General features: G+C 43.2%; 2 protein-coding genes and 1 long non-coding RNA gene across 9 annotated transcripts in view; 1 reads left to right on the forward strand and 2 right to left on the reverse strand.

Annotated features, from left to right (window-relative positions):
- FNIP1 (folliculin interacting protein 1) overlaps positions 1-1,097 on the reverse strand; it is a 64,186-nt gene extending 63,089 nt beyond the window's left edge. For both annotated transcript variants that reach the window (XM_054642695.2, XM_054642694.2), the window contains exon 1: positions 890-1,097. In XM_054642695.2, coding sequence (XP_054498670.1) covers positions 890-978 — 89 coding nt within the window. In that variant the 5' untranslated portion in view covers positions 979-1,097. The remainder of the gene's footprint in view (positions 1-889) is intronic.
- A 110-nt stretch (positions 1,098-1,207) lies between these two features.
- On the forward strand, positions 1,208-15,264 carry LOC129126978 (uncharacterized). 3 transcript variants are annotated; one of them, XR_008535132.2, is made up of 4 exons: positions 1,208-1,500; positions 1,589-1,708; positions 14,638-14,723; positions 14,862-15,264. It is a non-coding gene; the product is annotated as an uncharacterized LOC129126978 (long non-coding RNA). The 3 variants fall into 3 exon arrangements; XR_008535131.2 differs by lacking the exons at positions 14,638-14,723; positions 14,862-15,264 and having other exon boundaries at positions 1,589-2,018; XR_008535130.2 differs by lacking the exons at positions 14,638-14,723; positions 14,862-15,264 and having other exon boundaries at positions 1,208-1,450; positions 1,589-2,018.
- On the reverse strand, positions 1,809-15,407 carry MEIKIN (meiotic kinetochore factor). Of its 4 annotated transcripts, none has more exons than XM_054643248.2 (14): positions 15,158-15,407; positions 13,608-13,695; positions 13,307-13,385; positions 12,263-12,323; positions 11,494-11,634; positions 10,940-11,059; positions 10,648-10,687; positions 9,351-9,412; positions 8,467-8,561; positions 7,948-8,121; positions 7,521-7,601; positions 6,880-7,035; positions 6,470-6,593; positions 1,809-5,112 (listed from the first exon to the last, which is right to left on the reverse strand). In XM_054643248.2, the coding sequence occupies exons 1-14, from the start codon at positions 15,405-15,407 to the stop codon at positions 5,066-5,068; spliced, it is 1,518 nt and encodes a 505-aa protein (XP_054499223.2). In that variant the 3' UTR covers positions 1,809-5,065. The 4 variants fall into 4 exon arrangements, with proteins under 4 accessions (XP_054499223.2, XP_077042391.1, XP_077042392.1 ...); XM_077186276.1 differs by having other exon boundaries at positions 15,089-15,332; XM_077186277.1 differs by lacking the exon at positions 7,521-7,601 and having other exon boundaries at positions 15,089-15,332.
- Between the last annotated feature and the right edge of the window lie 395 nt (positions 15,408-15,802).

A 15,802-nucleotide genomic window follows, 5' to 3' on the forward strand; every position in this document is an offset into this window, starting at 1 on the left:
GAAGCCCGTAACTCTTACTAATGAAGCAGATTTTATTTCCATCTAGGTGGCAAACCGCACTTTGAAACGATAGCGAAGGTTCTCTCTTTGCCAGGATGCAGACACGGCATCGCTTTCGAGCCTGACCATTATCCACGCGTGGAACAGCACAAAAGGTACCTGTTTCCAAGCAAACCAGCCCGCGGAAGCCCCGGGCGAGCCCCAGGCCCCGCAGAGCCCCCGAACGCAGCCTCTGCCCGCCCCGGCCCCACAGGCTCCGGCCCGGGCCGTGCGAGCCCCCCCGGCCCCTCGGGCTGCCCTGGGGCCCCTGCCCTGCTCCCCGCGCTGAGCTTGGCCCCGCTCGGCCGCTCCAGGGCTGCTGCTGCTGCGGTCAGAGCATGACGAATTTCGCTACAAGCCCCACTCCTCTCTTCGCCAAAACTTCACGTTTTCTCCCCGTTCCTGGGGCTGCTCCCTGGGGACCCGCCCGCCTGTCGCCCTCCTCCGGCCCGCAGCATCCCCGGAGGGGCCCGCGGGGAGCGGGGCCTCACACACGCCGGGGAAGGGGAGGCAGCTGCGGGCCGGGGGCGAGGCACGGCCCGGCGCTGGGAGCGGCGGCCCCGGTGGGGAGGCAGCCGAGCGGAGGCACCGCAGCGGCCCCGACGTGGCGGTCCCGGGGGGCTCCTGCCCCGCGCCCGCCGGAGGGGCCCGGCCGGGGCGGCCCCGGGGCTCCCGGGGAGGACGGGGGAGGGATCCCCCGGGGCTGGGGGGAGCGGGACGCGTCGCCGAGGAGCTGCCGATGGGGCAGGGAAGGGTCTGCCAGCCCTCGCGTCCTCCGGGCTACGGAGGGAGCGAGGAACTCGGAGCAGAAGTTTGGGGCATGGGAGGAGCGCGACCCCGTCCCGGTTACCTGAAGACACAGTCGTCGCGGGCGTCCCTGGCCGGGGAGATCAGGCCGTGCTTCTTGTTGAAGAGCTTCTGGAAGAGGGTGGGCGGCATTTTGGGGCGCTGCCGCTGCCCCCGCCGCCGAGGCGCTGGGCTCCGCGCAGCGCCGTCCCTTCGCCGCGGCTAGTTCCGCCCGCCCCGCTCCATTCGGTGTCACAGTCATATGACAGAAATTAGTCACCCGGCGCTGCCAGGAGGGGAGGAGGCAGCGAGGGGAGGGACGCAGGGAGCGGGGGCCGGCCGGCGGGCGGGGCGGGCCCCGTGGGGCGGCCCCAAGTGAACAGCGGAGCCCCGCAGAGCCCGCGGGAAGCGCCGAGCCCGGGGCAGGTCGGGGTTTCTCCCTTTCACCCGGCTCGGCCTTTCACGCTCCTCCGGCCGCAGCGTGAGCGTGAAAAGCGCCGCTCACGAGGGGCTCAGCCGGGGGCAGGGCCGAGGAATGCCCCGGGGGCGGCGATAACGCGCCGCTGTTGTGTTTTCCTTCTTCGGACGGAAGTTAAAGGCAGGAGGCCCAGGAAGGCGAGAGGAGGTCACGATCGAGGCATCAGATCCTTCCCGTGGCTGTACCCAGCGCCGTCGGTACTCGGCGTGCAGGGGTGCACCAGAGAAAGGTGACGTCTTTTACCCCAACCCTCGAAAACCCAGCTCCTTCCCGCTCTCCCTCCAGGTACAAGAAGCGATTCTCCCACGGCTGTAGCAGAACGGCTCAGCCCAGATGCACTGGAGTCAAAACCTACAGGGAAGGTGGAACGCGTGTAATTGATGGCAGAGGAAGCCATCATTACAGGTAAAATAACCATCCACGAAAGAGTATTTAGGACATAAAGCCCAGCAACTGACGCCAAAACAAATTAAAAAAAAAAGGTTTTTAAAATCGAAAGGATTCATGCCTTTTTAAAAAACTCTTTATTCGTAATACTTAAGTGAAATAGAAACACTGGTAACAGCAAACAGTCTCCTTCAATGTCTCACTGTTCAGATACAACCCTGATAGGAAGTTTAATTAAGGACTGACAAAAGTGACTGACTCATCTGCTTTCCCTGGAAAATGGAATTAAACTAAATTAAACTAAAACAATGTATGATGTAAGATTAAATTAAGCATTATTTTTAAAGCATAATTTAGCACATGTGTAACGTGTCTATAGAATGACTCTTCACAATCATCCATCTGTAGGAACTTCATTTTCCATCTACCACAAGTTGCAGACAATTCTAACACAAAACAGGAATTAATGTTTAGATGCATCTTTTCCCCTTGTTCTGTATGGAAGACACACGTGGCTGCCACACATTTACACATGACCAATCTTTACATCCTTTCACCATGTGGAAGCCTCCTGGCTTCAAGAAGAGCCCATAAATACAGTCTCAAAGATAAAACATCCTCAGGGAACAAAATAAAATGATAGAATTTTGGCCAGGGTATGTAACTCAGCTTTCAGTAGTTTCACAACTTAGAGCAATGAAGAATTAGCTAAGTTGAAGTGCATTGCAATTCAAGCTGATGGAGTCCCTTTAAATATAAGTGAACTCATGTGTACATTCAGCATATTTTGATCTGGGCCCCAGACATCTCTTCTGTGTCTAAAGATTATGAACCAAACCAGAACCATTTTCATGTAGGGCTTTACCCTCCACTGACCTGTACATGTACCCTTGTAGTGCTCCAGTACAAGACATCTCCCACCATCTCTGAGTACTTGGAGTCAAAGTCTTCTAAAAGTGCACTTCAGATAACAAGAATAACTGAACAGTGTTAATGAAAAACCTCTTACAGATTTATGTACAATACATTTACTCAACATGCATCTGCCATGCACAATTCCTGCTGATAAAGGATTATCAGAGTTCTTGCATGGACTGACTCGCTGGAAGCAATTCCATTCAAGCCATTAAGACTTCATCATGTCTGGGATGTGACAGAGCAGCCCTGGTGACACTGAACAGATTCTTCTCCTGAATCACTGCAAAATAACCTCCTCAGTCCTACCCATTAACTGGCCATGACCCATAACCTTTATCTACCAATATGGAAGAGCCAGTTTCCACTCTGAATGAAATTTTATGTAGTATTTTTTCAGCTGAAAACCAAACTATGGGAAAATGCCTTTCCTTTGAGAACAGCAGAACAAGAGTAGGGATTGTTGCAGCCTCAAAATGAATTTCCTTCCCTGGGGCAAAGAGCTAGCCTGGTAATTAATTACACTTTCTCTAAGAGTCAGACAAAAGATGATAAGAAGCAGTGCTTTCATAACTGAAGGGAAGGACAAGAGATTGTGGTTCATGATATTTCTGTCCTCCTATACAGCCTCATCACATCAAGAAAAACAAAGACAAACCCCAGCAATATTCAGGCTGCTACAGCCAATTCCACACTTACAGACCATGTTTTCCTCTCTTATACTTTCCAATTAGTTTGCCAGTATTAGTCTCTTTGTGTAACACTACCAAATGGCCTGGGGCAAAATAAGTGTTTTTTCCTATGACTTCCAGAATATCCTTACAATAGACATATCTTTATTTAGACCATCCTTTACTTGAATAATCATCATAAGCATTATGATGATCATTCAAGTAAACTTACTAAATATGTAACTTTCATTTTTGCTTAAAGCAACGTCAAGGAGCTCACCTCTGTCTCCTAGGGGCTCTAGATTCTTGCATAATTACTAGTGATTTAGTATTTGCAAGAACAAGGATATCAATAATTAAAAGCATACCCGACAGGACTCCAAGGAATTATTGGCAGAACTCATTCTATTAATGCTTAAAAGAAAAATAGCTTAATGGCATAATTTTTAACCTTGAGCTATTCAGAATGTTTATATAATACTTGTTCACAGACTAATCCAGCAGCAATTATTTGCACTTCCTTCTACCCCAGAGCAATGGGGAAAAGATCAGGGTTTGAACTTTTACAGGTATTTTCAAATGCAGTCAAACTACAGTTGTGGATTTTGTATGTCTTCTTTTAATGCTCTTTTAGGAAATACAGAACTATTTTCCAGGGTGATAACACTGAGAAACAAGCTCAGACTTTTGAAAGCCATACTAGCATTTTGTAACATTGAAAAACTTCCTTTTTGTCCAGAGAAAGTCTGAGTAAAGGATATTGTAATGAGAACACTGTAGGGCTCCAAATTACTTAAATGTGCAATGAATTCAAGCGGAAAAAAATTGTTCTTGACAGTGTTTTCTGAGACATTCAGCACATTAAGAACAACATTTATGAATTAACAATCCACAACCTGAACTGGAAGCACTGGGAATTTGACTGGGAATTTGACTTATGTGGACACAGTGTGAGCAGTAACCCGAAAATCCAGAATGTCAATATCCATCTCTTCAAACAGTTCAGCTATAAAAGGGTTTTTCCCACCATTGTATTCATGTAAGGCATTTACTTTAAGTCTGAAGCCACTAGAAGGAACAATGACTGAGAGAGATGATATTACAAAATACCTGAGATGAAGCAGGAAGAACTCTGAGATGGCAATGGCTGGGCAGTGGATGTGCCCAGAATGGTGACAGTGCTGATCATTAAGAGCCAATTCTCAGAGATGATGGGGTGAAGATGAGCTGTAGTCATGTTCAGAAATCCAATTACATCAGAACTCACAGTACTGTACCTCCAAAGTTCTGCAGACCTAAGCATTCAAGGAGTTTAGAGGTGGCATACTATTGACTTCTGGGTCTCCAAGAGTACATGAATGCTTTCATGGCCACTCCCAGGACATGCAGTTACCTTCACAGTCAATGTTAGCACTTAAACAGAGGTCCCATCTTTAGATACTAATGCTGGTAGAGAAAACTAGAAATCTTGGCAGAGAGAGAGCCAAAAGTAATTATATTAAAGGCATTTGGTCTGCTGTTCTTCAGTCAAACTTTTTAAAAATCTAAACAAACTGAAGAATCATCTTTATGGAATCCTTACAGAATAATGCCCAGAACAGGATCTAGCTGCTGTACAAAATAATTTAATATAAAGTACTTGAGTATTTACTAGCTTACTGAAACACGTTATACTAAATGTCAAACAACATACAACCATTATTTGCTAGTTAGGAGTTCTGTTTTACCACCCTGTCACAGCAGCAAGACAGTCATTTCTTCTGTTAACTCCTGTTGAGAGCCAAAAATCTCATCTCCGTTTACAGTAGATCCAATTTTTGGTACTCGTTATAGAATCTGGGAAAAAAAAAGTAATAAATAATTGTCAATAAATTGTCAATAAATGTCAATAAACATTCTCACATTTAAAGAAAGCTCAATGATCTGACCAGCTGTTCAGATGTTCACTAGATATATCCAGTGCTAGCATTTGTCTGGAAGAATCTGGATCTTGCAGATCTCATTTACCAGTGAGAAGAGGACAATACTTTTGAGTATATGTACATTCCTAATGGATACCAGCATCATCTGAAAGACTCCTTGAGCAGAGAATAAAACATCCAGCATAAATGCCCCACCACAGTGGAGTCTAATTCCTGATACCAGGACCCTCTAGAAAAGGAGTAAGAAAACCAAACTTTTGTTCTGACAACACTACTTGCTGATTTCTGATTCACTTGCCCACCAAGTACAACCTGTGTTCTGTATTACCACAATCTGCCTGGGCACATGACCCAGCACAATCCCAGTTCTTTGATCTGTACAGAAGCGTCAGATGAGTATCATTAATTAATACATAATTAATACATACACACACACTTACAAGCACTTCCCTGCATTCTAGGTGCTGCATATAACTGGTAATAAAGTAGGAAGACATTTGGACCTAAGAGAGTGCAAATGAAAATTTTTGTGTATTCAGTATTTTTGAAAGCTGCCACACTTATGCAGTATATAGTGTGGCAGTATTGAATTAAAACAGAATAAATGACACACAACTTGCAAGCAACTTGTAGAAGAATTACTGTAAACTTTGGAAGACACGTGCCATCCAGTGGTACACCAAGAAACTTCATCAGAGATGGGAAAGGGAGAGGCTTTTACCTCTGTGTTAAGTGATGAGACAGTTTTGTTCACAGTTCTCATTTGTGTACAACAAAAACCAAGGAAGTGAATAAAGGAGCTTTCCCTATGTTAAGGGTTACAGGAAAAAAGAACAGAAACCTTATGAGAAACTGGTAATTTTTGAAGAGAAACATTACTGATAACTTGAACTACTTTGGTGGAGGGGTGGTAGTGAATACCAAAGTTCAACTCAGGCTTACTCACCCTAGAAATATAACACAGAATAATAGTAAGGCCTTAATTCTGAAGTAGCCTTTGACTGTATTAATTCCTATGCTAAAGATCCTTGGAGGAGAAAACATTAATGCAATTTTAATAAAGTACTGTTGCACAAGAACACTATTAAACCAGAACTGAAGTGTTCTGCATCTTTCCCTCTTTTTAGCCTTGTGATTTTTCCAAATATTCAGACTTTAAGAAAAAGCCCAACAACCTTTAAACACTCAACTAACCAGTTAGCACCTGCCCAGTATATATATACAATATACTATATATCCAGGAGTATAGAACCAAGTCTGTACCCCTTTACCTTCAGGCACTCCTTTGGGAAGGCAGAACTTTCTGGAGTTAACTGGAACTTGCTGCAGCCGGGAAGGCCTCGGGTCTGGTGACATTCTAACGATGGAGCAGATCTCTCGTCTGTCACACTGAGGCTGGAAACATTAATGACATTCCATTCACACAACTATTCCCACTGAAGAAATGCTCTTTTAGCTTTCTTCTAGGGAAACTAGAGAGTACATGCAGATTTCAAGGCATGTCACTAGGAAACATTTAAGACTACTTGTGTATACTCAACGTGCTATTGGAAGGGGTGTAGAAAGCTTCAAAGCTTTAAACATTCTCTTTAGCAGTTGTGATACTGTAAGGATTAAATGTACAGTACAGTAGAAATTAGCATGACAAAACTGGATTTAAGAAGTGCAATAAAATCAGAACCTTTAAAATATTCTTTTCTTCTGGACTTTGAGGAATCATTTCTTTTTCTGAGCTCAGAGATGCGGGAACAATTTCTTCTGAGTTAACAAATGGACCTGTGGTATTCAGGAACAGGTCTTCCCCAGGTGAGGCTTTACACACCGGCGACAGGCTAAGCTACAGTTCCATCAAAATACAAAATATATAGGAATAACTGCCCAGTTAAATAACAGACAGCAATTCAGACTGGCTAATGCTTGTTGGCTCATGCAGAAGATATTCTATTGCTTAAATAAAAATTATTTAGGGATTCATCAAGACCCTAATATTCTCTATTTATTAATCTAGTATGCACTAGCTCAAGTGTGAAGAGACAACTGGCAGTACTGTACAGCCAAAGAATTCAAACTGGCATTTAAATATCAATTTTGAATCAAAGAGTTTATGCAAGTAAGGATACTAGTGCTGGTTTTACATTACATTTGTAAAAAAAGCAAAACAAATTCCTAGCTTGGGTTGTTTGGGTTTTTAAGTGTCCAGAATTATCAGTTTGTCGTGCAATTTGCAGTGTAATATATATACAGGCAAAAATGGAATGTGCCACAAGAAATGATTTCTTTGGTTTTAATCATTCAAAAAAAAAAAATCAGATAGACACTCACATCTAGCTCTAGAGACTGAGCATTACCAGGATTTTTTAGGACTTTATTTTCTTCTATGATTAGCATGGTGGAAGTCATTTGCTAAACAAAAACAGAGAAGAACTCAGTATCAGTTTCAAAGTCTTTGCTGTTTATTATTACTCTTACAGTATTCTCCTAATACACAATACTTTAAGAACTCCATTTAGAATTACTACTAGTTCTTCATATTTAAGTACTGAATTCCCGTCATTCAGGGTTATTTTTTGGTCTTATGCTCTCCAAAATTAAGACAAAGAATTTACAAATTAGTTTACTACAGCTCGGACATTTCAGATGTGGCACTTCCTGCTCTTCTCCTATTTAATTGTAACTTCAGTCAAGATTCACAACTCCCATTTCCATTCCATGCCAGGGTTAATCAGTGGGGCACAATGGGAACACTTACCACCACAGCATCTGTGGGTTTGGTTGGCAGAACTTCTGTTGTCAACCCCTGTGATCGGGCTGACGTGTTCTCTGGGGCATCAAGCTGCCTAAACGATGATGAACCTTCTTCAAAGGAATTGAAACTGCTTTCTTTTTTCTTCAGCCTTTTGGCTTTAGCAGTTCGAGTATCATACTAAATAGTAAAACAATTACATTTTGTGTTACAAAGTGAATCTCTATAGCCTGGTAAAAAAGCCTGGTATAGCCACTAAAAAAAGTCCCCCTGCCATAGTCAAACTCTAAACAATCCATTTCAGTAGCACTGACACAGCCAGTCTGAAAAACAGTGAGCTTGGGGACATCATGGTTATTGCTCTCTCCAGAGGGAGAGGCAAGCTACATCTTCACTCTGCCCTGGCTGCAAACACCACTTTATAAGTGTAGCAGGAACTACTGTTCCTCTAGGTGGAGTTTTCCACCCATACAAGGAGGAAGTCATTTGTGCTACAACCTTGCTGATTGATTAAGAATCTTTCACCTTGCTTTCCGGTCCTAATGGTGAAGAACAGCGCATACCACTTTTTAGGTCTGGAGTTCTCTCTCTTGCAGCTGTTATTTTACAGAGTTTTTTTCCTGTGACAGATTTCCAACACATTAATTAACTTTGAGAAAAAGACTACTACAGCCACTCTCCACCCCATGTCTTACAGGATGGTTTCCAAAGAGGAATAATTCCAAAGCCACTCCTGTAAGCACAATTCTTCTCTCCATTATAATCCTCATCTCCTTCTCCCCGCCATCAGGACTGCTTTACTCCTCTCCCATTCTGTACACAAGGCTGCTTATTAAAATGTTCACTTGGCTATTTACAGCTGGGTAAATACTGTGGGATCAGAGACCTGCATAATCACAGCAGTCTTTACCAGTGGCAACTTCTGATGCTATTACACTCCAAATTAATCAGGGGGGAATTATGTGGAACCTGGGCTGCAGACAGAATTCCATCAGTCACAGATCAGCACTGCAGTTACATCAGGGACTCAATGGATTTGTGAAGCTGACATGAAATAAGCTCAAGTAAAGAGCATGACACAAACAGTTGTGCTCCTGGGTAAGGTAAATAAGAAATGTCAATTTTCAGTGAGCATCATGGGTGATTAAATGGAAAAATGCAGGGTCTGAGACTTTAGTTGGTTGGTTGTTTTTGTTTTCTTCTCCTAACACATTAATTAGAACCAAGTCTTTTATTTGCTGGGACGATTTTTCAATTTACACTTTCCCTTCTAGACACAACTGAGTTTAGTCTGTGCTGGAAGACAAATGACACAGTAGAAGCCTGGTTTAGATACTGTGCAACCATTTAAGTTTGGGTAGAATATTCTTTTCTCACAGCTAGTACAACTGCTTCAGGTCATATTTTACCTGCCAGTGTAGCTGAAATGCTTAATGCTGAAGAACTGTTATAGCAACTTGATGGTCTCTTTCTGGAAGAGGAGAAAAAGAAAAGAACAACTATTCTAAATTAATGTTAACATTAAAAAAACCTATTAATAAGAAAATCCTAGGAAAATACAGGTTGAGTGAAATGGGATAAATCTTTTTTTAAAAAAAATTAAAAAGTTGCTTGATCAACCTTTACAGTTATTTGATATTTTATCAAGTCAGACAGCTATCCTGAGGACTGTTGCAACTCAAGACCCACAGAAGATTCACTAAATACTCAGCACTTCAGCACTCTATGACAGAACACATTGAAGGAGGATGCAAGGGAAATTAGGTTTGCAAGAAAATTCAGAATCAATTGTGTAGAGATCTGTAACAGTAAGATTGATATGTGTTATGAATAAAAATGTCTGCATATAAGACTGGAAGGAGAAGCACAAGGGTTAAAAGAAATGATGCTGTTCCCAGAAAAACACTCATGTTCCTCAGGTTTTTATGTCAGGACCTGAAGGCAGCTCTGTGACAAAGCCAACTATAGAAGACTCTTCCTTGTGATAAAACCTCACCACAGACAACTTGTCAGAGGAAACCCAGCACCCAACAACAGGAGGGTGTCAACAGGGTGCCAGCACAGCACACACACACATTCTGAGTAAGGAGACACTATCAACAGGCAGTAACCTGGCCCAAGATTATAGAATAAAGTCAGAAGGATTGCAAAGCAAAGGCTGCTCCCCATATAAGCTGATGATTCCTAGAGAACATAAAAGACCTGCCCAAAAACTGATTTTTCTCTGGGCAAGCACAGAATGTCAGACTTAATGAAGACTTGACAACAAGTAAAATATATATATATAGGCAAAAATGGTACCCTTCAAACTCTACTGCACAGACAAGCCTGGCCAGACCACCTGAGCACACCCCTCTTGCTGTGACTGAATGAAATCTGACAGAATTAGTGCAATTGCCTAAAAGCAACTTATTTAGGGATTTTGTAAATAAATGCCATCTCCTTCCATAAAATCCTTCATTGAGCTCTCTTGCATTGACTTCCCTACAGCTGCAAGGCCAAACTAGAAATCTGTAAGGCAAACTCTTCCCTGACCAATTTCAAATTCCACCAATATCAAAGTTAGTGAGGACACAGGTAGCTGAAACTCCACAGAAGTGTCTGCATGAGCAGAGGCTTATTTGTACTGGCCTTTCTTTTAAATACCTCTCAAAAGAGAAAAGTCTGGACATTTAGGTGCATCAAAGAGTCTGCTGTAGTGATTACCTTTTAGTGCATCGGCCTGGAAAATCCTCTGGTACAGGTTCTAAAAAAAACCCAAAACATGAAAGCTAAACTTTAAATGAAAAGGCTATGCCAGCTTAGACCAGACAATTTTTTAGTGCAAACTAACTTATAAAGCACAATATTAGAAGCAAAGACAAACCACTAGCAGGGAGCTGCTCTCCATTATACTAACAGACCTTACATAAAATGATCATTACATATTTTACAGGTTCCTCAACCAGAGTGAAATTTGTTTATGTTTATATCCTGAGGTATTGTAGAAAAGAATTACCTAATATTGCTGAAAGATTTGACATCTGTGGTATCTTATCAATGGTCACTGCTTTGCTGGAGTCCAGGAGAGTAGAGTTCTTGTACTTGCCAAGGTCCACAGAGTAAAAATTGCATCTTTCTGGACATAAAAAATATAAGTGCAGATTTCTTATGCTGACATTCATTGAGTTATTAAATTTGTGACCAAACTGAAAGCAATCACAACTGCAGGACAGGAATTAAAAAGCAAAATTAAAGCACTGTCTTGGCTCAAACAACTGCAGAAAAGTTTGGAAGGAATTTGACTGAACTCACATTTGTGGGTCATTCCCAATAAACAGCTTGTGTCAACAGTGAATACTTTAGATTTAAAGTAGGATTCAAATTACATAAGGACCTGATTCACACCAGATTAGAGAACAAATACACTGATTCCATGTTAAGCACAGGTTTATAGCAAAGATGTGACCTGGTGAGTCACACCACAGGAGGCCCCTAGTCTTTCTGTTGAAGACAGTCTCCTCACATTTTCTACATCAAATAAAACTGAAAAAAGTCACCCAAAAGTCTCACCCAAATCATCATCTCTGAATGTTTCAGGGGATGAGTAAGTTTGCAGGCTGTCGCTAGCAGCACTATAATCTGCAGCTGAATCTTCATCTAAACACTCTATGAGAAAGGTGGAAACACCTGTGGGAAGAGTAATTTCTGTACCTAGAGAAAGAGACAAAAAATGTGGCTAAAAAAAATCTATCTTGTACAAACCATCAGGATTTCCTTATCTGAGTTTCATTCCTGTAATGAGCTAAATATTATCACTCACCATATAACAAGTCATAATACAGTTAAAGGGTATCCTTTGTTTATTTCCATACACACCATAAGCCAAGAGAAGATACCTTCTTTGCCCAAGGCTCACAAGACATACCTGAACAATATAGCCTCTAGTAAGGCAAAACTTAAGTACATCACAAGCTTTTAGAAATACAGGTTTGAGTAAACTGCAGAACTCATGTCCACAGTTAGTTGTGTCAATGATAAAACCAAGCTCATGTGGTTTCCAGCAGGCTGAGCTCAAGACTGTCTCAGGTGCTGTGGGTCTGTCTGTGCTGCCAGAACCAATTCATGTGAGTCCAGCCACAGGCTGCAGTAAGAGGCAGAAGTCCAGCCAGTGGTATCAAAACCTTCACTTTCTAATATCACACAGTCAGAACCAGTACAACAACAGCACAGTACAAGACCAGTACTTTTATAAAAATAAAATTATATCAGGAATTTTACATTTAGTTTATTATCAATATCAAATATATTTAATAATATAATGTATAGCCATTATACTCACTTGAAGTCACTTCAGCATTTTTCAAACTTCCTTTATTTTCAAAGTTGATTAGTTTGGAATCCTGAAATAAAAGACCAATACAAACAACCTGAGAAAACTGAATGTAGACAAAGAAAGGCATTTAAATATCATCCTACATTAGCAGATGCTGAGAAAACTCACTGTCTGGCACTTCACCACTTAAGCCTACTATTCACAGTGTAATTTGCAGCAGGATTTCTCATGTACATCAACAAATCTGCAAACTTTGAGCTCTAAAATTCAAGACAAGTATCCCACCGCTTGATCCTGCAATCTTTGCTGGATGAGACTGCCATTGAAGGCATACTGACATGAACTGAACTTAGGCACAACAGACGTGGAGTAATGAACTGCACTGTCTTTTATTTTTTTTCACACCTCACTTTTAGAATCCTACACCATTTCTGTAAATACAAACATCTATGATGTGTAGGCAGTAGATTATAGAAAACCAGGCATTTTGTAGAAAATGTAAATAATTGGTAGACTCTAAAGAAGAGCTAACATTTTAAAGAAAAATAGTTTTATACCAGTATCACCTGTGCCCTTTGCTGCAGCAGATTTCACTTCAAACACACCTGGTTCACTACTCTCTTGCCACTTCAGTATTAACTATCCTGTAACACTTCTGCACCATCACTGCCAATCACTTTATTCCAGTTTTCATAACACAAGAAAGAACATCAGTGATGTGTCAAAGGTCTGTGCCTGACCTAGAAGTGAGCAATTCTCTGGAATCACAATCTACTGAGATCTCTTCAATTCCTACAGCCTTGCCTCATCCATGATAATTAGTACTGATGTTTTCTTACGCTACCAGTAGCTCCAATAGCTTTTATTCTGGCCAAAGACACAGAAAATGTAATCCAAAATACAGGACCAAGTTCAGCCTGAAAAATGTCGGGGCTCACACAGACATAACTCATAGGAAATTTTACCCGAAGAGAAGAAGAATTTAATGTGTCACATTTCTCTGATTTATCCTCCATCACTAGGAGATAAAAAGCAAGACAGCATTCTCACCTTCAGTGGTACACTGCTTTCTTCTGGTTCCTCTTCCTTTATCTTGAAGTCTATTGTTTCGCTGCCAGTCACTTGATTGCTGCAGTTCAAGAATAGAACCAAGTTCAATCACAGAGCTACACTGCTTTAGACAAAAGCAACAGCTCCAAAATGTCCTTATGGGGTGTCAATAAATAATTTGACAAACATCAGTGCACTTAAAATTCAGACTGCATTGCTCCAATTGCCATCTCACAAGAAAAAACAATATCATTTACTAGCAAGTCTTAACAATGGTGTGTTTAAATGAGTTCTAGCTGACCTTTGGTTGCATGAAGAGCTCTCTTCAGTATATTCAACATTTTCTTTAATCTTTGGTAAGTTTTTCCCACTGAACTTTTTCTTCAGGCCTAGAGAATAAATATTTAGTTCAGTAATGATAATTCCAACATTAGAATTTAGATTATTGTTTCTAATTTGACTGTTCCCACCTTCTACACTCAGAACACTTTCTGACCCTATTATCACAAACAATGTAAAATCTGAATTTGCTTTTTTCAGCAGTATATCAAGATAAAACGAAAAGCAGACTTAAAGAAATACTTTTCATGTTTTAGAAACCTGTTGATTAAAAGGAAGAAACCCCACCACCTTGGAAGCAACCTTTACCTTGATTCAAAGTAGTTTGAGTACATATCAGTTTTAAATGGTGTTTATTAGGAGTATCAAGGATTTCTACATAAACTGGTCCTCACTGTATATAATCCCAAATGGCATTAACAACACAATTAATCAGTAACCAGCAAATTTCAGAGACACATTTTCTTATCCTAAAATTAATTTTATGAGTCATTTAGCTTTGTGTTTTGCTTTCATTATCTAAGAGCTAGAAACAGTCAAACTTTCTAGAGTTACACTTTTATGACTGCAAAGGAGCGTCCATCCCCACACTAAAACCTGGGTCAGAGTCACTGCATTTCCCCAGGGCCACACAGAGCCCTTCGGCTGAAGCCTCCTGGGAATTCAGGACAGGATGATATATGGACAGGAGTCATCCTTTTCCTTATTTTTTTTTCCAAGCACATGGAAGACCTCCAGGCAGCTGGTTGCACCCAGTCCTGTGCACTGGAGCACTAAATACATACAAGACCAGGAGCCAGCAGAGCAGGAACAAGGCAATAACAAATGTTTGCTGTACCCTCTCACAGCAAAGCTTTACTTTCAAATTACCAAGATCAGCCCAAGATCAAGACATCCCATGCTGGTGGTTCCCCATAGTCTGTCAGGCTTCATTTGATTCCCATCTCTTCCCTTGAACTAAATGTTTTTCCTAACATGTCTCAAATGCCTAGCTTGGTATCAGCTGCACTGCGTTCAACAAGGAGGCAGCTGCTTTTGAGTAACGACTTCAAGCAATTCTTACAATATTCTCTCAAAGGTAAGCAAGGCTTTTGTCTTGCCATTTCTCGACGCTCCCTTCCAACTCGATTAAATGGAGGGGAGGCACTTCACAGAAGGAAAAATCCTTCCTATTGCTAATGAGCAGCTAAAATAGAATTAACCCTCCTGTTTCCAGAAGAGCAGTCTGCTTTCTCCAAGCGGTGAGGGACATGGAGAACAAGAAATCACCTCCCAGCCTTACCCAGAACCTGCTGCGCTGGGCACCCACGTGAGAACAAACCTTTGGGGACCACCGAGGACACTGCTGGTAAAAATCTTGGCCTCATTACCCTGCCCAGCATCTTTACCCATCAGAACACGCCGCAGAAAGCACAGCACAGCACAGGGTCCTCTTTCCCCCACCTTTTCCCGCCGGTACGGGCTCCGCCTCCTGCACCCCAAGCCCCGCCGCAGCCCGGGAGAGGCGCTTACAGGCGGGCTCGGGCCCGCGAGGCCCCGCGCTCCCGAACAGGCGCCGCCGGCACATCTGGGAGCCGCCGGCCCGACTGCTCGGGAGAGCGGCCGCCCCCGGTAGAGGGGACGAGCGGCGCTTCTTGCGCGGAGCCTTCGCGGCGCAGGGAGCGCGGAGCCGGCGCTCCCGCTCCATGGCAACCCGGGCCGCCGCAGCCTCCGCCGCCCGCGGCCCCTCCGGCGGCGCCGCCCCCACGGCCCCAGCCCGCATGCGCCGGACGGCCCCGCGCGCCCCGTGTGAGGGAGCGGCCCTCATGAGGGGTCGCCCCGTGTGAGGGAGCGGCCCTGATGGGGGGGATCGTGCGAGGGAGCGGCCCTGATGGGGGGATCGCCCCGCTTCAGGGACCGGGCCTCATGAGGGAGCGGCTGTGGGCAGGGACACGGGGCACCGAGCACGGGGCACCGAGCACGGGACACCTTCAGCGGGTCCGGCGGCTCCGGCATCGCCGCCCTCACAAGGAAAAAACTCCCGTGTGAAAATGGAGTCAATAAATTGTGTGTGTGATAACCCCTGTACTGCTCCGACCCCGTGTTTCAGCTTCAGGCTGTAGACAGGAGGAATCTCGTTGCTTCGTTACCTTAAAAAAATAGAGCGTATAGAACCAG

This window comes from Agelaius phoeniceus, chromosome 15 (assembly GCF_051311805.1).
Source record: "Agelaius phoeniceus isolate bAgePho1 chromosome 15, bAgePho1.hap1, whole genome shotgun sequence".
In the NCBI taxonomy this organism is placed as follows: Eukaryota; Metazoa; Chordata; class Aves; order Passeriformes; family Icteridae; genus Agelaius; species Agelaius phoeniceus.